The sequence below is a fragment of the Pinus tabuliformis genome, chromosome 6 (assembly GCF_031772625.1).
Source record: "Pinus tabuliformis cultivar Carrire ecotype Pingquan chromosome 6, CPIR1, whole genome shotgun sequence".
Taxonomy (NCBI): domain Eukaryota; kingdom Viridiplantae; phylum Streptophyta; class Pinopsida; order Pinales; family Pinaceae; genus Pinus; species Pinus tabuliformis.
The window spans coordinates 1354503104-1354524292 of NC_142292.1; the positions used below are offsets into that span (position 1 = coordinate 1354503104).

Below are 21189 nucleotides of genomic sequence, written 5' to 3' on the forward strand. Positions count from 1 at the left end.
AGATTTCTTGCCAAAAAATCCAGATCTAGTGCTGAGGAACAGCAAAGAGAGATCAGAGGCGTGGTTCAACAATGGTTGGCAGAAGGATTTTCGTGAAGGGAATAGAACTTCAGAGGGAGCTTGTTCCTTAGAGGATTTCTAGCACCAAAGAAACCCAGACCCAAGTTTTGTTGGGGCAGCAGCGAAAGAGGGAGAAGAGAACCAGTTCGACATAATTTTGAGCAGAGATGGCAGTTAACGGACTGAGGGATCAGGACAGGCTGGATGGAGCATCCAACTTCATCATCTGGAAGGCCAGGGTCCTGGGAATTTTGGATAAAAATCACATCAAGGATTATGCCTTGAAGATGGTTGTTGTTCCTGCTGATGTTGATCCTCTCAAGAAGTACGAGGAGGCTCAGGCAAAAGCCAAGTGCATCATCTTGGACGGGGTCAAGGATCATGTGATCCCACATATTGTTGAGAAAGACACGGCAAGGGAAATGTGGGAGGCCTTGACCACCTTGTACGAGGGAACTTTCGTTCAGCGGAGGATGTTGCTTGAGAGTCAACTGAGACAGTTTCAGATGCAGAAGGGAGAAGAAATCGATCCCTTCCTTCTCAGGTTGCAAGGGATCCGTGACCAGCTAACTTCCGTATGGGCTACACTAGACCCTGAATTTATGGTCAGGATTGCCCTGAATGGCGTCGCTGAAGACTGGGAAGCCTTTGTCCAAAGCATCTTGGGCAGGCCTTCTCTTCCCAGTTGGGAGGAGATATGGGAAGCTCTTCGACAGGAAGAGATCAGACAGTTGATCAAGGCGGGAAGCAGCAGCAAAGGGATCAGAGTCAAGGAGGAAGAGGAGGATGCAGCTCTCGCATCAGCGGGACAGCAAGGGCAACAGAAGAGGAAGAAAAAGGACATATCCAAAGTCAGATGCTTCAGATGTGGAGAAATGGGTCATTTTGCCACACAGTGCCCTCGGAAGAAGGCATTGTGCCCTCGGAAGGAAGATAAGTTTGACCCAAAGGTTGCTCCAGCGAATGCTGATGGAGAGGACAACGATGATGATTGCGCCATGAGTGCTCATGCACCTCTAGAGAAGAGGTGGGGCGATATTGAGTTGTAGTCGGGGGGACTACATGTGGGGCAGGACCCTTGAGGTGCCCAAACTCTTGGATCACATACGGCTACAGGAGCCCTAAATGACAGCAGTAGAATGACAAGAGTCAATTGTTGCGAGGGATGATGTAGCAACAATGGCAGAGCTAGAGTGCCAAAGTCTAAAGCAGCGCAGTAGCATCAGAGGGTCGGCCCAGATTAGCAGCAAAGGTAGCTTCAGCATCACGGCGTATCCAGACTAACCAGCATGTCAAGTTTTGGGTAGCTTTTCAGTTGCTTACTTCTTAGCCACTGAGTTGCCGTGCAGCAGTTAGCAATGGCAATGCTATGCGCAGCATGATGCAACATATTGAGAGGGAGCTACAGTACAAATGTAGCAGTGACAGTGGTAGTGTCATGGGCAACAATACAGCGTGCAACAGCGCAGTGGATGAGGGGCAGCGAGCCGAGCATCAACAGCGTGGAGGACCGATGTCGTAGATCAGTGTGATACATCTGCTGGGAAGTATTGCTAGAGCACATTCCTCGCTAAGATGGAGTGTTGATTTTTTGGGTAGCATCGGATGTGCTCTAACTTCGAAATTTTGTAGAGGGGCTAAAACACATGAGATCTCCAAGACCCAGACATCGTTTGGCAAAATTCCACTTGGATTGTATTTTATTAAAATAATTAATATTTTTAATTGGGTTCTTAAGTCTAAACTTAGGAAAATTAAAATATTAATGGGTATTAATGAAAAGATGGGTGAGAAGCTTCTAAGAAACGAGGATCAAGTCTAATTTAATCTTAGTCGTTGATTGGAGACTTAATCTAAGCTGTTGATTTCTCATCAAGAAAAGTATAAATGGAGGCTTGGGGTCAGTTGGAGAAAACACACAGAGAGAGAAAAAAGCGATTTTTTGAAGTGGGACGTTCTTAAGAGAAAAATCGATTAAGGAGATCTCTAACAGAGAGGGGCAGTTCGACAGAGGGACTCCAGTCCAAGGCCGAGAATACATAGCAGAGAGGCAGAGCAGCACCAGGAGAGACAGTGCAGCTCAAAAAAGGGTGATGCAGAGGCTAGAGGAGCTGACACAGTCACTTAGAGGCAGCGCTGGGGTTTTTGTGAGGCAAAGAGAGCAGCAGTTCAGCAAATCGATTTTTGAGCGGGAAGGCTCACTGGGAGGGTGACACAACTCTTAGAGGAGGTGAAAACGCAGTCACCTGTGGGGTTTGTTCATCCAGTTGCTGGATTCGCCAAAATATCTGTCTACGGATAGAGGTACTTCTATCGGATTTATTCTCAGTTGGGTGAGCCGGATTTGGCACCCTAGTTGTATTCAGAAATCTGCTTAATAATAAAACCCTCATAGTTGTTGCACTGGTTTTCCTCCATTGGGTTTTTCCGGGGACGTTTAGTCCAAAGATAAGTGTGTCCTTCCTGTGATTGTCTCATTTATTTGTTAGTACTTGATCTATATATTGGTGTAGGCTACAGTGTATTTACATTAATATTTTCCGAATATTTATGAAAATAACTTGTTAAATGAAGAACACAAGTAGGTAATGCAAATCAGTTTACTGCAGTAGGATTTCTGACTTGTTCGATTTAGAAATTTTCACAGGAGACTCTCCTAAGATACGAGACAACAAAATCTGATCTAGTCATCATGACATTACAGAGATGATTTCTCAAGGTTAACTTCCTATTAGTGTTTTTGCTTTCATAAAATCTTGCCAAAGCATCATATACTTCCTTGGCAACCTTCAATGTAGCAACGTGAGGAATCAAGTAGTCCTTTATGGAATCTACCAACATTCTCTTCGCTTTGGCTTCATTCTTCTTATACTTGGCTTTCTCCTCAACTCCCTTTGGCTCTGGAATAACTTTCTCCACGTGATCTTGAAGCTCATTTTCTTCCAAGATAAGGAGTACCCTGGTCTTCCAAGATCTGAAGTTGATGGCACCTTCTAACATGTCTTCAACTCCGAGACTTAGTGCCATTTTGACAAAAGATCCAAAAACCAATCAAGCCACTAAACACTTGTCTCTTAGGCTAACTTCAATGGCTACCCTTCCAACAATGCTCTGATACCATGTTGAATTTTCTACAAGATGCACAGTAGAATACTATTTTCTGCTAGATAATTACTACCTAATGATTTTCACACAATATTATTATGCTATTGAAATCATTAAGCAATTACACTTCAGAAAATATCAACAGTAAATGTAGCGGTAACATTAAAGATCATAGAAAGATAGCCACACACAAAAGAGACAGTAATTTTACCCTGGGAAACCCAACCTTAGGAGAAAACCTAGCAACTTTTCTTAGGAGAAATTATTCTTCATCAAGGTTTACAAAATCAGCAATTTTGTCTGTCTAGAAATTTGTGCAAATAATCCAAGTCAAATACCACTCAAACCTGGTCAGATATTCAGCAAGTCAATGCTGGTCAAACCACCAAAACAATCAAAAGTCAACACTAGTCAAACAATCAGCCTATGGTCAGAGCCTGGCCCTGCGGCCTGTAGTCAACTCATGCAACCTGCAGTCAACCCTGTAGCCTGAAGTCAACTCCTGGAGCTTACAGTCAACCCTGTGCCCTGCAGTCAACTCTACAGCCTGTGGTCTGTGGTTAACTCCGTGGCCTAGTCAAATCTCAGTCAAGTAGCTTGGTCAACATCATTCAAACTCAACCCTCCATCAAACGTGTGGTTGTTGAATGAAGAAATATAGACCTCAGAAAAATCTGATTTCTCCTTGCTCAGACTTGCTCTTTCTTGAGGGGGAAAATGAGAGGACACATCATCTATTTATACTAGTTGAATAGGGTGAAATAACCGAAGGGACACGCCCCTTCACCCTCCTGGCCAACTTGACTTTCTGGTCCGACTTTATGCTCCAAAAATAATTTTTTATTTGATTCTTCATAATTTTTCTAGACCGACTTAGGCATGCGAGAATACCTCTTGCTCCTACACAAAAAATTAACAAACGACATGGTGAAAGATTAAAAAAAAAAGGTGGAAGGATATTAACGTAAAGGGTGGAAGAGCATAGGTTATATACCAATTCGAAGATGTGGCAGTGAAGAAGTCAAATGATGTGATAAAAAATATATGAAACAGTGAATAAAGTACAAAATAATTCATTTTGGTTTCAACAGTATGGACATTTGTGTTTTCGACATCTTTCTCTTCCGACTAGGTTAGAGATGGCTGTTGATCTACCTCTTCTTCAGGACAACAAGAGATGTGTAGCATGTTTAGTAGTTGAGAATGTCAAGGAGGTTGATAATATAGGTAGAGACCTTGCGCAGCAAACATACTATTGGATCTTGGCCATGTGCAGCTTTGTGTTCCAATGATCACAAAAACATTTTCAAGTCCCGTGTAATTTTTTGCTTCTTGTTGACCACCTTTAGCAAAAATTATGGGTCTTCTTTCTTGAAAAAATTCAAATGCCTTGGATGCTCGCTGAAATTTAAGGCAACAGGTGAAGAAGAATGTCTGAGAATGATAAGCACTCTCATGTCAGAAGGTGGAGATTTTTATATGTTCGCTGACTTTTGTAAGAAAGAGGAGATTCAAAGGATAATAGGTGATGATGAAAAGAAATAGATAAGATTCATAACCATGGAAGCAATGCATATAGCAGTTTATTTATTGAATAGAAGTCCTACTAGAAGAGTGATAGCAGTAATAAATGAGGAGGGTGTAGTCTAGGAAAAAACATAAGGTAAACCATCTAAAAATCACTGATTCAATTGCATATGATGATGCCACAAATAGAAATTTGTATTTTGTTGGATATTTTGACAAAAGAAAAGTGCATAGACTTGTATCCTTGAATAAATCAAATTGTTCTAAGAAGGGATGTAGGAATTGTTGAAAGTGCAGATTTGAATCAGCTTGACAGTAGCTGGTTTGAGGCACAAAAAAATGGCTGATCTGCATTAAAGACAAGTGCACATGATGCATTGTCATCATGGGATGACGTGTAGATAGCACAAGAAGCATAAGATGCCAAGAATGCTTCAGAAAAAGCAAGTAAACTTGTTGATTCAGATGGTAAGATATAACAGCAAGCTTGGGGATGAAAAGGAAGAGTAACTTCCACATTGCAGCGATAGAGGAACAAGAAGATGGCAGGAAAACAAAGGTAATCAGTGTGTTCAGCAAGTTTTTGCTGACTTGATGTTTGTCAATTTGTCTGCTGTAACAAAATTTTTCAAGTCCCAAATTGATAAGAAAGATCAAAACAACAGTAGAGAGGTTGCACTCGTGAGTGTGGGTGCAGTTTGCAGTTTCCACATTTAATACACAAGAGGTGCAGTTTGCAGGGGTCGCACAATCACAAGGGAGGCAGATTGTATATATGTATCAGCCATATGTTAGGCCATTTTGCAAGAATGACAGCCAAAATTGCAGGTGAAACTCTCTACAAGTTATGGCAGGCCCCAGAGCCCTAGTTCTTGCAGTCTAATTTTACTTTGGAACCAAGGGTGGATATTGGCAGCTTTTTGGAGTTGATATCAAATGTGGAAACTAGGCAGAAATTTTCAGCAAGCATTGACTCTCATCCAGCTTAAGTATCAGCAATTGATCATGTGGTTGGCAAGGTAACTTCCTCTGCATTAGCAATGTCACTTACATGACAACTTCAGAATTTGATTTTTCGAGTACATTTGAGCAAGGCATGGGTGTCTATAGGACACATCAAGGTGTGAGATTGTGGATAAAAGTAGGATGGAAGTTGTCCAGCAGGTAGATTTCCAACTCATTTCTAGTTGTTGATTGAAGATTCATTACACAATTAGAACTGTTAAATTCTGAACCCAATAACCTGGCTAATTCATTTCCTAGCAGATTATCCCAGATCTACTCAATAAAAGCACGATTGGGATCTTAACAATACTGAACAAAAATATTCAGAAGAAGCAAATAACACAACCAATCTCAATCACATAAGCACACACAAATTTTCTACCCAATCAAACAGTTCTTCAGTAATAACTCAGAACCTACTCAAGCTCCCTTACTGGGAAAATGGCCCTCTAAGGAAATCATGTATACAACAATAAACCTGGATCTGATCCAGCTGATCAAGCCCTATCTGTCCTTCAATATGCCGAGGTTGATCTAGATCTCCCTTGTTGCTCCCCCTTACTCAGACCTAGCACACTTGAATGGAAGTCCTCCACTCAACCACTAAGATCTCACTCTCCCTGTGTCTTGTGCACGAGATGTTTTGTGTGTCTTCTCCCTTGGCCTAGCCTTTCCTTTATAAGCTCAAGTTATGAACTTATGACTGAATCCACAACACCAATCTCCAAAGTGATTGATGGTTGAGATTAGATCTCAAAATCACTTGAGATTGATGGTCGAGATTCATCTAATTCACAAATGCAAAAACCTTTGCATTTCATTGGATTAACTCACTTTTGTCTAATAAAAGGAATTACTTTAATCACTAAAGTAATCACTAAGGTTAAAGGTGTATTAGGCTATTTCCACACGCCCAAACACTTAGGTCTGTCCAAAAGTACCTGCCCAAGTTACAAATATCAACACTCCCTCTTAGCAAGGGAAATATTTCTTGAAGAGCCACCTGAAACTAGTTATCCCTCCGATCCTGGCACAATGCCTTCTTCTAAAGCTTACTCTCCCTAAATATGCTCGTAGGAGCCTCCACATGCTCCTCAACATCCCTCAATGTTTGAAAAGGTTCGCATGTCAACCTGTATAAGTTGCTCTCTTTAACCCCAATGGTCATTATTATGTCTGAGCTAGACTCATTTGGATGAATGAGCACTTGCCTATTCCTAAATATTGATTCAAATCCTCTATACTCCACGATTGATACTGAGAGCAAGTTCTTCTTTAGTCCTGGCATGAATAGCACGTCCTTGGATTTCAATAGTCCTCCTAACTCTAGTTGAAACTTAACAATTCCAACCCAATTCACTACATACTTGGCATCATAACCAACCTTCATGTGTAAAACTGAGTCTCTCTCCATCAAGTTGCTAAATAGCTCTCATGCCTCTATCATATGGTGTGATGCACCATTATACACGTACCAAGCACTCCTAGTGTTGTTGCTAGTAGATAGACAAGAGACAAACAAGAAGTCCTCGCACTTCATTGCAAATTCATCAAGTTGAACCTCTATTGTTGTTGTTTTATGTTGTGACTTCCCCTTCCCCCTCTTCTCTAGATACCATGATACATAGTGCCCACTCTTATGGCAACTGAAGCATCTGATCTTACTCAAGTCCTTCTTCCCTGGCTAAGAGGTTGCCCCTCACACTATTACCTTTGGAACAATTTCCTTTGCCATTCTTGGCCATACCAGCCAAGGCCAAGTTCTCTTCATCTTCTTACTTAACCTTAGACTCCTCCTAAGTCTCTTCTTGGAGGCAAGCATCCCAAAGCCTCTCCCAATTAGGAAGGTGCTCCCAAGCACAGATTCCTTTGACAACTGGTTCCTAAGAATAAACAAGACCATTTAGTGCCACGTTCATGAACTCTATGTCCTCCACCTTCTCCTTAATAGTTGCGAGTCGATCCTGTATATGGGCAATCCTTAACAAGTAGCTAGTAATTTTATCATATTTTGACATCTTGATGGATCTAAGCTTATTTCACTAGATCATCTTCTTTTTCATGTCGTTGCTTTGGAACAAGTCCACTAGAGCTTTGTACATCTCTCTAGTTGTCTTCTATTCTACTAAGTGAGGAATCAAGTGATCCTTCACAACATCCATGATGACACGCTAAGCTTTAATGTCCTCCTTTTCATAGGTTGTCAACTGTGTTGGATTTGTTGGCGATTGGATCTCCTTATCCACAATCTCCAAAAGTCATTCTCCTTCAGCAGCAAGATAACCCTTGCCTTCCAAGCCAAGAAATTTGATGCTCCATCCAACCGGTCCTTGAATCTAAGGCTAGTTGTTGCCATCTCTATATCTGATAATTTCCCCTTGTGCTAAGTTCGTTTAGCACCCACAAGAATAAGTTGATTTATATATCTATTAGGATCTCTTGTGGATCTATGTCTCAGTCCTTTGAAACACCCACAAAATATCTTTCTGCCAAACTCTTGATCAGTATGGTCTCCCTCTCTCCCTAAAAAGTGACCTCCGCCAATCCTGCTAGTTGCAGTGGCACTTTCCTTCGTACCATGCTTCCTTGTGCCACCCAGTTATAGTAGCACTTGTTTTGCACATCACCTTGAGTGCACCTGCACTCAAATGTTTCCCACCTACCACTCTGTGTTGTTGTCACCACATTGCTCCAACCCACGTGTCACTCGGTTGTTATATCCCTGTGTCACCTGTTCTTGTGACTCTAGTAAGTCTAGTTGGCAATTGTGTTGTCATATTGCCTCACATTGGCCATCCTACATGTTAGTATTGTTGTGTCCCATGCAACGAACGTTCCCAGGTTGTGTCTGCTTGGCACTGGCAGCTAGCACAACCTTCTCTACACAACTAAGTTGTCAACCATGTGTTGTTTGATTTTGGGCACTAGACTCAGTGCGCACACCCACACACCAGATCTAGCAACAGTCTCAAATTAACTTTAACCCAACTAATTAACCGAAACACACAGATATGCTTAACTTTTACACAGCGTAAACTTTAAAACTAGTAATTAGATCATGTACATGAACATATTAGTATTACACACAAATTCTTCCCAATCAACAGTTCTTCATTAAATTCTTCTCATAACCTACTCAGGTTCCCTTGCAAGGATAATGGCCCTAGAGGAAATTACATATACAGCAATTATCCTGGAATTGATCCTAGGGATCAAGCCCTAGATCCATCCTCGATCTGGCTGATATGGATCTCCTTTACTGCTCCATGCTCTTTCCTTAGACTCGAGACAATTGAGTATCTTTCTCACAACAAACCTGCAATATTACTCATGCAAATTTCGTGCTTACTTGAGAATATCTCTCTCTCAATGTCTCGTGCCCCCACGTCTTTGTGCTCTCTTGCCAACAACAGGGCCTCTTTGCAACAACAACCCCTCTTGACCCTCCACAAGCCTTCTCGACCCTCTCGACTCCATAAGGCACCTCTCTTGCTCTCTCGTCATCCACAAGAACGAATCACTCACCCTTGTATTTATATTTTTCCAAAGGGTGCAATACCATGGATCTATACCATGGGTTATCAAAATAACATGGCTCACCAGAATACCATGGGTTTATGGGTGCAAAGCCCCATCACTTAGCCCACTTGCCACACACATGAGAATGCTCTCAATGCTACCCAAAACATCAACACTCCCTCTTAGTGTGGGAAGTATTCTCACAACACCACCTAGAAGTGGCTCTGCCTTCGAACATGGAACGCATTTCCACCCTTGATCCACTTCCAAAGTTGCTTCATATGACCCAAAAGCAATTTCCACTATATGATAAGGACCCTTCTTTAAAGATATCCTACTCATAGAAGCCTCCCACTCCTAAGACTTCTCACTCCTTTTGAAGCCTGACACTCTCTAACTCCAAAATCGCAAGCCTTCTCCGGCCTCAAGGTCTTTGCTTGACCTTCACTCCAAGTTTCTCACTTGGATCTCCAATGGCTATCTCAGCCCTCTAACCATCTAGGTACCTGCCTTCTCAACCCCTCCAAGCTCAGATGTCTTCACAATACCTTCACACCTATATCATTATGAATCTCTCATTCTCTTGCGTTGATCTCCTCTCGAGATAATAGCACATCTAATGAATGAATCTCTCATCCATTTCTCTTTGTCTACACACCAAGTTGCAATTGTCCACAACTCCTTGTGTGAATGATTTTCTCTATGACTCACTAGGTCTGCTAATCCTGACCTTCACGCCTCATATAAGCAATCTGCCATACTTAGCCAACTCTCTTGGCATGGTTCTTCAAAACAATACTGCTACCTGCAATAGTTCCTACAACTCCCTATCAAAGTTGTAACCTATGTAATCGCAGCTCCAACTTCCTTTCTCAGAGACCATGCTTTGATACCATGTTAGATTTTGGGCACTAGACTCAATGCACACACACATACCAAATTTGGTAACAGTCTTAAATTAACTTTAACCCGACAAATTAACTGAAACACACTGATATGCCTAACTTTTACATAGCAAGAACTTTAAAATTAGCAATTAGATCATGCACATGAACATATTTATTACACACAAGTTCTGCCCAACCAACAGTTCTTCATTAAATTCTTCTCAAAACCTACTCAGGCCCCCTTACATGGATAATGACCCTTGAGGAAATTACAAATACAACAATTACCTTGGAACTGATCCAACGAATCAATTCCTAGATCCGTCCTTGATCTATCTTATCTGGATCTCCTTTGTTGCTTTGTGCTCTTTCCTTGGATCCGACACAACTGAGTATCTCACTCACAGCAAACCTACAATGTTACTCATACATATCTCTTGCTTACTTGAGAGAATCTCTCTCTCAATGTCTCATGCCCCTGCACATCTCAGTGCTCTCTTGCCAACAACAGGCCCTCTCAACCCTCTTTGCCAACAACAGGTCCTCTCGGCCCTCTTTGCTATCAACAAGCCCTCTCAACCCTGCACAAGACGCCTCTTTTGCTCTCTTGCCGACCACAAGAATGAATCAGTCACCCTTGTACTTATACTTTTCCAAAGGGTACAATACCATGGGTTATCATAATACCATGAGTCTATGGGTGCAAAGGCCCATCACTTGCTTGCCCCACACATGAGAATACTCTCGATACTACCGAAAAGATCAACACATGCATGTGGCCTGTCAACTGTAGTGGCTAGATGGTGGCTCACTGGACCCGCCTTGGCCCACTCACCCTCCATGTGCATGACTCCTTGAAGGTTGTCTTGTTGGCGACTGTAGTCTATCAGCGATTCATGGCCCACACAAGCGGCAATTCTCTCAACTCAATGTTCCCTGCATTGTCTGTCGGCGGCTAACTCGTCTGCCTTTCCGTCTAGTGGACCAACAACTATGGTGGTTGGTAGCTTGTCAGGGCTATTGCAATACCCTCACACACCCTAACTCCACTAGCAATCATTGCTCGATAAAGCCTAAGTGAATGCCCCAAACAATCTGCTATATTTGTATCAATGGCAAATAGCTAATCTTTAAGATTTGTAACCTCCATGAGGAAATTTTTGACAATCTTTGAATCACCCATGCATGTTTGGGAAAACTTGTCCTTCAAAAGTATCTTCCTTGAGATGTTGACACTGATGAAGAGCAGTGAATGCCTCAAACATATCCTTAGCTGATTTTCCTGCTATGTGAGGAATTAAATGGTCCTTCACAAAGTCCAAAATTATCCTTAGCCTTAGCAATCTTCTTCTTGTACTCAACCAATTGTTGAGGATCAGTTGGAGATGTTATTGTACATTTGACCATACTCCATAGATCAAGCTCTTTCATAAGCATCTACAACTCAAGCTTCCAAGGGATGACATTAGAAACCCCCTCTGATTGATCACTCCATGAGGCCTGTCATGTTGGTAATTAGCCATGTCATAACTTAAACAACCTAGCAGTTCAACCAATAGCAAATCAGAAATCTTTCATACGTTGAAAGTCATTCAAAGGCATTCAAAACACATCAACCTCTCACATGGATGGAGTTCTATTCTCACATAAACTTAATGGCCTCATGCCACCTGAAATCCTCCTTCGCGTCAACTCCCTCTCACAGGGAGTTTCCTTCTCCATTTGTTGAACATAAGATTTCAGGAAGACGGATCCAATACCATGTTGAAATTTTGAGTCATGATATGCAGATCTAAAACTACATCTGAAAGAAAACTTTACAAAACACTAAACGAACCTTCATTTCAAAAAACAAAACATGTACAATGATAGATGAGGGAAAAAAACACCACACATAGGATCAATCCACCAAGTCTTGAACAGTAGATTTAAAAATACCCCTGCTGTAAGTATAAAGCAGCTAACAGATCTGCAGCAATAATATTCATAAAAAAAATTAATTAGCTTGAAAGGAAATTACAATGGTCAAATACAAGAGAGAAGCACTCTAGATAGGTGAGCGCTCTCCTTGCATGAGTTCTCTTCAGTTCATTCACCCTCTAACTCTCCTGCTGCTTCTCACAAGCATGCACGTGGAGGATAGAGACAAACCAGCAGATAAAGAAAATATTAAAACTCACCCTTAACTCTTCTAAACTGACAAACTGACGATCCTAAAAGGTGCACCCCAGTTAGGAGATAAACACACTAAAAATTCAACAACATGCATTAAGTGACGCTCTCTAGATGGATTGCACCATGCAGGAGAAATGAAGCACGCTAGAGAATTCTAAATAAAGCACCCTTGCTCTTTATCAATTCAAAGTTCAAACACACAGCGACAACTTATCACTAATCCAACTAACAGCAATAAGCTAAAAGAAGTGTGTTCCAAAAGACATAACTCTTTCCTGCTGTGGAAGTCTAGAAGAATTTTCTGTACAAGGTCTAAAAATTTCCTGGGTTTTTCCAGGCTACATGAAATATGTACCAAGAAATGCCTCGAAAATGCATGGGAATTTTGACAAAAATGATTCTATTGCATTTCTGGGCTGCCGGAAAAGCCAGTTTTGAGGCATATTTATGATACATATAAAGCATAGAATGTTAGTTCCATGCCAATGTCTGGCAGATAAGCATGGAATGAAGAAAATTATGCAGTGCTGTCAGAGGTAGGGATATAAGCATAAGCAGCTTCCTGCAGAATATGTAAACTATACACAATAATAACCATTTATCTTGGTTGTAATTGTTTTCAGGAATGAGCAAAGAGAATGATTATTAAAAATTGTTAACAACTAACCAAAATAGCTAACAATTTTTAAAAGAACATTAAAGAAAAAAAGGGGGAGAGAGAAAGAGAGCAATTCATTAGCCTATACAGATGCATTTAATCTAAATTTCATTTGCACAAATAACCACATCAGTTTTTTCTCTGCACGCACTATGAAGACCCCTATAGAAAAATAAAAATTTAGAATAGTGTTTCACGGTTCACCTGACTTACCTGTCAGCAGCAAGCATAATTATAGAAGATGGCAGTTTGAAAAGGTTTGGTGCTTTAGAATCTTTACTTTTGAAAAATGTTTCTACTCCATCAGGACCTAAAGCAACACCTGCCCCGTTTGAAACCAAGACTTTATGCAGATCTGGGCAGCTCTGGACTGTCTTTTCTGATGCAAATAACAAAACTATGGATTCTCCATGTACAAGAAGCCTGAAAAAATGTTAAATCTCCAATCAAGACTGTTTTCCATGAATATTCAATATTGAAAACTTACTTTTCATGAATATCCTTAAAGCTATGTCTTAAGACTCACCATGCAGGCAGGGGAAGGGCACTGCTTGCAGATATTGCTGGTGCAGCTGCAGCTTTTAGTGCTCCCTTCAAGGCAGAAGTGTCTGAGAAAGCTTTTCCACATAGGATCAAGGTTGATTGTTCATAGTCTACTGCAATAAACCCACCATTTTCATTTGGCCCAAGCCCAACATACTCCCATGCAGTTGAACTGAGGGACAAGTGCAAAAATTAGAATATGTACAACATGCCTCTATAAGAAGGAAAACAAGTGAACGCTTCTGACCAAGACCTTGCCTGTTCTATTCTGCTATTGCAACAATAATTTCCAGGTTGTGTTCATTCTCATTTCATGTTCAATTACAAACATATTGTTCATATCAGTAAAAGCTACTAGTTAAATAATAAAAGTCTTTATTCTACTCAATTTTGTTGGCAAACTCTACAACTCGAATCAGGTGGATAAACTAAAATCAAGAGATTTGCATCAGAGATAAATCTCAAGAACCGAGAAAAAAACAACAGTTTTGCCACAAGTACTAGAACATGAACATCAAGAAAAACGAACACATTGTAACTAAATATTGAAATTGTTGAAAATAGCAACAAGAAATGTTAAAAATAGAAGTGATAAAAATAGCACTGCTATAAATAGCAGTTCGGGTACTAGTGTTGGACATAGCAACAAAGAATGAAAAATGAAAGTGCTAAAAATAGCATTGCTATAAATAGCATTTCGGGTTAGATTCCAATTTTAATTAGTCCCTGAACTAAAATTGAGAAGTAAAATTCGAATTTGATCTTAGCAGCCGTTTGTAAAATAATTAATTAATTCATCTTGAATTAATTAGTTGTAGGAAATCAAACATGAAGTCTATGTGTATACATGCAACAGTTTCTCCATTAATTGAGGAATTTATCTCTTAGTTAAAGAGATAAGGATGAGTTCTACTTAGTTGGCTCAGTTAACTGAGTCAAGTCCAGTTAGATTAGTTCAAATAGTTTTTTGAACTAATTGTGAATTTCAGTTAGCTAATGCATGCATACATGTAACTGCTGCACTTCAGATAACTGAATATTCTCTCATAAATAACTCATGCATGTCAGTTCAGTCAAAGACCCAGTTGAGATCATAGGAAGGGACAGTGTACTATTAGTTGGAGGATTTTTCCTATATAGGAAACTCATCCATGCAGAAGGAATTATCTCCTTCCGGATTCCGCAATTAGATCAGAGGTTAGTGAGTGTGTGAAGAGGCCAATTCACACAGGTGGCAGCACTGGACCCCAAGGAAAACTGCGCAAGGAAATAGGAGGCTTGGAGGGCAAGGAAATAAGAGTCGTTGACTGTCTATGAACAGCAGTTTTGATTGCAGAGGGAGCAGGATAGCTTGAGAGCTGATTCTTTTTGTAATTTGGACATATTTCCACTTATATGATAATACAAAGATTGGGGTTTTAGGCTGAGGCTTTCCCCAGGTTATTCTTCTATGTTCATGTGTGATTGATTTCTCATTCTCAGTTATATGTGTTCTAATTGATCTTGCTCATATTCGATTAAGCTTCCGCAAAGTTTGTTGTAAAATTAGATCTTGTATTTTGCTTTAGTATATTGCATAATCTGTTGATCTACAGTGGGAATTTTTACATGGTATCAAAGCAAAGGTGATCAAAGCGAAGAACAGTATACAAGAAGGGAGAAGTTCGAAGTTTGAGGTTCCTGAATATAGAAATCGAGTTCTTATCACATCTCAATTTCACCAATGGCGTTCAACGGTTTAAGACTCGAGTATGCCCTTGATGGCAGCTCGAATTATATAGCCTAGAAGGATCGCATGGAAGCAGTATTAGAGGATAACGGTCTAAAGGACTTCATTGATCAAGAAGTCCCCAAGCCGGCAGCAATTGATGCTACAAAATTGGCAGAATGGAAGAAATGTGTGGCTAGAGCAAGGAGAATCCTCCTGGAGGGAGTTCGAGACCACATTGTCTCGAGCCTCCATGGGAAGGAGACACCGTTTTCAATGTGGAAAACATTGAAAGATCTATATCAGAAGTTAGAACAACAACGATCAGAGGAGGTTGGCGTTGAAAGACAAGCTTCGGAAAATCATGTGTGAAAAGGGCGACATGATCTCTACATATTTGAACAAGCTCACCACCTACAGGGATGAGCTTGGAAGTGTAGGGATCACAACAGCCGATGATGACATGGTGAGTCTTTCACTTCTCGGTCTTCCTAAGAGCTGGCATAGATACCAAGACTCTGTTAATGAAAGAGAAAAACTGCCAGATTGAGAACGACTTTGGTCGGATCCGATGCAGGAGGAGATAAGGAGAAGCACCAGAGATGGTTCTTCATCCAAGGAGGATGAAGAAAACGGTCTTAGCCAGTAAGGCAAAGAAAGGGAAGGAGAAGGAGTCTCATCCCAAATCGAGTTCTTCCTATGGTGGGAAGAAGTTTGACAAATCGAAAGTGCGATGCTTTCGTTGTCATGAGGTGGGCCATTTTGCAACAAATTTTCCATTGAAGAAATCCAAGATGGGATCCAAGGAAGGATCAGAAGGTGAGGCATTGGCCTCACAGTTCGAGTTGGATTTCACCCTCTTTGCATGCATGGTTTCATCCATGGCGGTATGTGGTTGATTTCTTGACAGTGGAGCTTCTTTCCACATGACCTGGCGACAAGAGTTTGTTCAATACCTTAGAGGAGAAAGATCTCCAGATACTCATAGCGATGGGTAATGATGAAAAGTATAGTGTCTCAGGTGTAGGCACAGTTGTTTTTCAGAGGGAGCATAGAGCTTGAATTACCTTGACCGATGTCAAGTATGTACCAGGACTGAAGAAAAATTTGGTGTCGATCGCAATGCTGAAAGACAAAGGCTATGATGTAGTCTTCAGTAAGGGAAAGGTTTTCCTTCAACACATCACCACGAGACAGGTGAAGCAGATCGGTTCATGAGTTAAGAACCTGTATGCTCTTGAAGTTCAAAATGCATGCAAAGCCTTGAGGAGCAAGGCAACTGATGGAGACTTAGTGGTTGAGAGGGAGAGTAAATTACCTCTCAACATGCAGCCAAAAGAAGTCTCAGACAATTGTGGAGGAGCCACAATTGGTGAAGCAGCTTTAGGAGGTTGTGGAGCAACCACAACTAGAGAAGCCGAGAGGAGATCGAATAGAGACATCTACTCATGCAGAGACCTCCAGTAGGGGAAATTTCGAGCCAAGTGGGCAGAGGGATCACATGCATCCATACTTCCAGGGAGGAGGTGGGGCAATGTGGAGTGACGGTCCCAAGAAAGCTAGAATAGGGGCAGGATCATTGAGGTACCCAACCTCTTTGATTAGACCTTCCTATGGAAGCCCCGACGAGGAGTAGCAGGACTGGCTAAGTGAGCAGAGACAGATGCAGATGGAGCGGCAGAGAAAGCTACTGTGCAAGAATCCCAAGACAGTGCAGAGCTAGCAGGGTGCAACAATGCGAGAGGCACAGGAGTGTTGCACCAGTGCAAGATGGCACAGAGAGGTGTGTAACGGTGCGAGATGCATGGAGTGTTGCAGCAACTCAGAGGTCAGAGAGGGAGAACTTGTCAACGGCAGAGAAAGCTTCAGCATTAGAGAATGTTTCTAGCCCAACAGGGAAGTTAGTTGGGAGATTTTTTGTTTCTAGAGTTGCTGTAGCAACAACACTTAGGAGAAGTATTGCATGCAGAACATTCCAAAGGTTCAGGATCGGGTTCGAGTTGAATGCCTTTCTTGTTGAGAATGAGTGTTGAAAATAGCAACAAGAAATGTTAAAAATAGAAGTGTTAAAAATAGCACTGCTATAAATAGCAGTTCGGGTACCAGTGTTGGACATAGCAACAAAGAATGAAAAATGGAAGTGCTAAAAATAGCATTGCTATAAATAGCATTTCGGGTTAGATTCCAATTTTAGTTAGTCCTTGAACTAAAAATGAAAAGTAAAATTCAAATTTGATCTTAGCAGTTGTTTGTAAAATAATTAATTAATTCATCTTGAGTTAATTAGCTGTAGGAAATCAAACATGAAGTCTATGTGTAGACATGCAACAGTTTCTCCATTAATTGAGGAATTTATCCCTTAGTTAAAGAGATAAAGATGAGTTGTAATTTGAGTTGTAATTAGTTGGCCCAGTTAACTAAGTCAAGTCTCGTTAAATTAGTTCAAATAGTTTGTTGAACTAATTGTGAGTTCAGTTAGTTAATGCATGCATGCATGTAACTGTTGCACTTCAGATAACTGAATATTCTCTCATAAATAACTCATTCAGTTCAGTCAGAGACCCAGTTGAGATCAGAGGAAGGGACAGTGTACTATCAGTGGGAGGATTTTTCCTATATAGGAAACTCATCCATGCAGAAGAAATTATCTCCTTCAGGATTGCGCAGTTAAATCAGAGGTTAGTGAGGGTGTGAAGAGGCCAATTCACATGAGGCTTGGAGAGCAGAGGCGAAGGTTTGGAGAAGCCTTTGACTGTCTATGAGCAGCAGTTTTGATTGCAGAGAGAGCAGGATAGCTTGAGAGCTAATTATTTTTGTAATCTGGACATATTTCCACTTGTATGATAATACAGAGATTGGGGTTTTAGGTTGAGGCTTTGCCCGGGTTATTCTTCTGCGTTCATGTGTGATTGATTTCTCATTCTTAGTTATATGTGTTCTAATTGATCTTGCTCATATTCGATTAAGCTTCCGCAAAGTTTGTTGTAGAAGTAGATCTTGTATTTTGCTTTAGTACATTGCATAATTTGTTGATCTACAGTGGAATTTCTACAGAAATAATTGACTGAATAGAACAATCAAGGCTCCACTTCACACACACCCACACACAAACACAAACCCCAAAGGGTAGTTCGATCTGTTTAAGTATAGCATTGTCCTACCGTTGGCCCATGTTCAATTTCTTTGGTCAGGATCAACAGATTCAGTGGTACGTGGTGGTGGCGATGAAAGTCCACAGCTAAGCCCCAGAGAGTGAGGTGTACTAGTCTACACCAACAGTTTCACTATAAATGCCATCTACAAAATGTAGGGGAGCATCCCTCGGTGTTGTTTCCTTGAGAAGATAGATAAGTAGAAAGATATCCTAAAATAATCATAATGATATGAAATTGCGCAGATTCAACCAAAAAATACTTGGTCAACGTCAAGTGAGTTGTGGTCGAATGGTAAAGTCATAAGTGCTTTCATTGCAAAGACCCAAGTTCAACACCCATCAAGACATGAAAACTGTGATAATGTGACAAAGTCGTGCATTAAAGTTGTGGTAATGCAACAAAGCAGTCTTGTACAATTTGTTAGTGAAGACTTCTGGATCATTGTGTTCAGAAACATTTTGTCAAAGTTTCGGACCTACGACACATGGTCCACCATCAGGACATATAAAGAAGGAGATGTAGATAAAAAATCACTGAGGAACTCAGCTAATTAATGATATAGAATAAAAACCCTGGAGATAGAGAAAACCTAAGACCAACCCAAGTCGGCTAAATAAATATAAAAAAATAAAAAATAAAACAAAAGATGAATAAAAACCATAAGGAGAATGAAGCTAAATAAAAGGCAAACAAAAAAAACCCAAGAAGCAAACAAATAATAAAAAGACAACATAAAAATAAGAATGACACTAAGCAAATAATAAAGAGATAGATCAACAAAATTGAAAAAAAAAAATAAGGCTCGGAAAATAATCAGAAAAAAATGTCAATTGGGTTTTGTTGAGATATGTAACTAGGTTCGGTCTTCATAATGACATATGTAATCATGATTTTATGTATTTAAAGAAAAGAGAAAAATAAATTTATTATTTTGAGTCTTGAGGCATCTGTTTCATGCTCAAGAGAAATTATTTTATAGGTCAAGCACCCATTGAGTGCTTCTATGTTTGTCATAAAGTCATTGTCATGTATCAAAGAACCACTTGGGCATGTTACATATTGTAAAAGAAAAGTTATTGAGTCAAAAGACCCTCCAAGACCTCGTCATGGCACAAAGATCAAGTTGGCCTACATGAAAAGACAAGTCGGCCTAAAGGAGCAATTTGACCCATTGAGAAGCCTATATAAAGAAGACTTCGACCTCATTTGGAAGACACACTTCACTCACACAAGTTCGATCACAAGGAAGAGAAGAAGTGTGAAAAAGAAGAGGACAAAGGAAGAAGAAGAAGTCGAGTTTTGGGATTGTTTTTGGGCTATTTCTCTCCACATGTGCGAAGGAATTAGGGTTCATGCTACTGTAGTAAAGCCGAGTTGCAGAAGTGAAGTTAGGTCATCAAGAAGAGCTATTTGGAAGTTGAATTCTCTAGGAGAGAGAATCCACCCAAGCAAAGAAGAGAGGAGCAGAAATACACCATTATTTATGTCACGTGCAAGGGTTACGGTTTCCGCAAAAAAAAAGCTACTGGGCAGGGCGAAGTTGCAAAAGGAGTCGTAGGGTAGGTTGAAGTTGCAAAAGAAGTTGTTGGATAGGTCAAAGTTGCAAAAGAAGTTGTAGGGTAGGTTGATGTTGCAAAAGAAGTTGTTGGGTAGGTCAAAGTTGCAAAAGAAGTTGTTGGGCAGGTCAAAGTTGTAAAAGAAGTTGTTGGGCAGGTCGAAGTTGCAGAAGACGCTGCTAGGCAGGTTAAAGTTGCAGAAGGAGCTGCTGGGCAGGTCGAAGTTGCAAAATAAGTTGTTGGGCAGGTCGAAGTTGTTGAAGGAGTTGTTGGAAGTTAGATTCGCAAAAGTTGCTGGAAGCAAGGTTTGACTTGGTCTTGGAGGGTCTTGGTCAAGGGTCAAAGATCTTGGAATTTGTCAATTTAAGGTATATAAGAAGAGAAGAATTAGGGTGGGTTTTCCCCTCAGTGGGAGAGGTTTTGGCCCTGGTTGAGCGCCTACATCTTGTGTCCTATTGTCTCATTGTTCTTTATGATTTGATAGTTGTTTGATGATAGAGAACACTAATAATAAGAAAGGAAAGCAGAAGTTAATCAAGAAAAGTAAAATTGCATCACTATCAGTTATCAAAGTAAGAGAAACACCTGCACTTGTTGCACCTAGATTTCTCAACATGGTACTAGAGCTAAGGTGACAAATCGAGGGGTAGCTCAATAAAGGACACCCAAGGATCGAAATGTGAGAAAAGTATCAAGGACATCAAAGCATCAAGAAGATTCTCTCATCTCCAAGGCATTTCGAGGATAACAATCATACCATCATCTTGAAGGAAGTCAAAACCCTAGTTCGTTCAAAGAAAGACGTTGTCATCGTCAACAAAGGCATTAAGTTGAAGAGTTCATCCTCACTTGACAAGTAAGTATTCTTATTTCTATAACAAAACCTAGTAAAATGACTTCGTTTGCAAGGACAACAACAAATTGGTTTGGTCATCACACTTCCTTGCATGAAAAAGGAGATAGACTTAGTCCTCAAAGAAAAAAAGTTATTGATCATGTCAATGGCAAAGTCTCCAAACCATCTGAAGGGCAAGCATTATCTAAATATATGAAAAAGGAATAAAGGCTCAAAGGTTCTTATAGAATCCATCAAGGATTCCCTCATCCCCTATGTAGTAGAGTTGGAGACATCAAAAGGGATATATGATAAGCTAGTAGAACTATTCTCTGAAAGCTCAACAGGAAAAGTCATATCACTAAGATTTGAACTATACAAGTTGAAAGCATCAAAGGATGAAGGGATATCTACATGTCTTACTAAAGCATCACAAATAAGGAATCAACTTCAAGA

General features: G+C 40.5%; 1 protein-coding gene across 1 annotated transcript in view; it reads right to left on the reverse strand.

Moving 5' to 3' along the window:
- LOC149263657 (uncharacterized) overlaps positions 1–21189 on the reverse strand; it is an 80773-nt gene that overhangs the window by 26988 nt on the left and 32596 nt on the right. The window contains exons 2-3 of the mRNA XM_089389617.1: positions 13463–13651; positions 13150–13359 (exon numbers count right to left, since the gene is read on the reverse strand). Of these exons, the coding sequence (XP_089245743.1) occupies positions 13150–13359; positions 13463–13651 (399 nt within the window). The remainder of the gene's footprint in view (positions 1–13149; positions 13360–13462; positions 13652–21189) is intronic.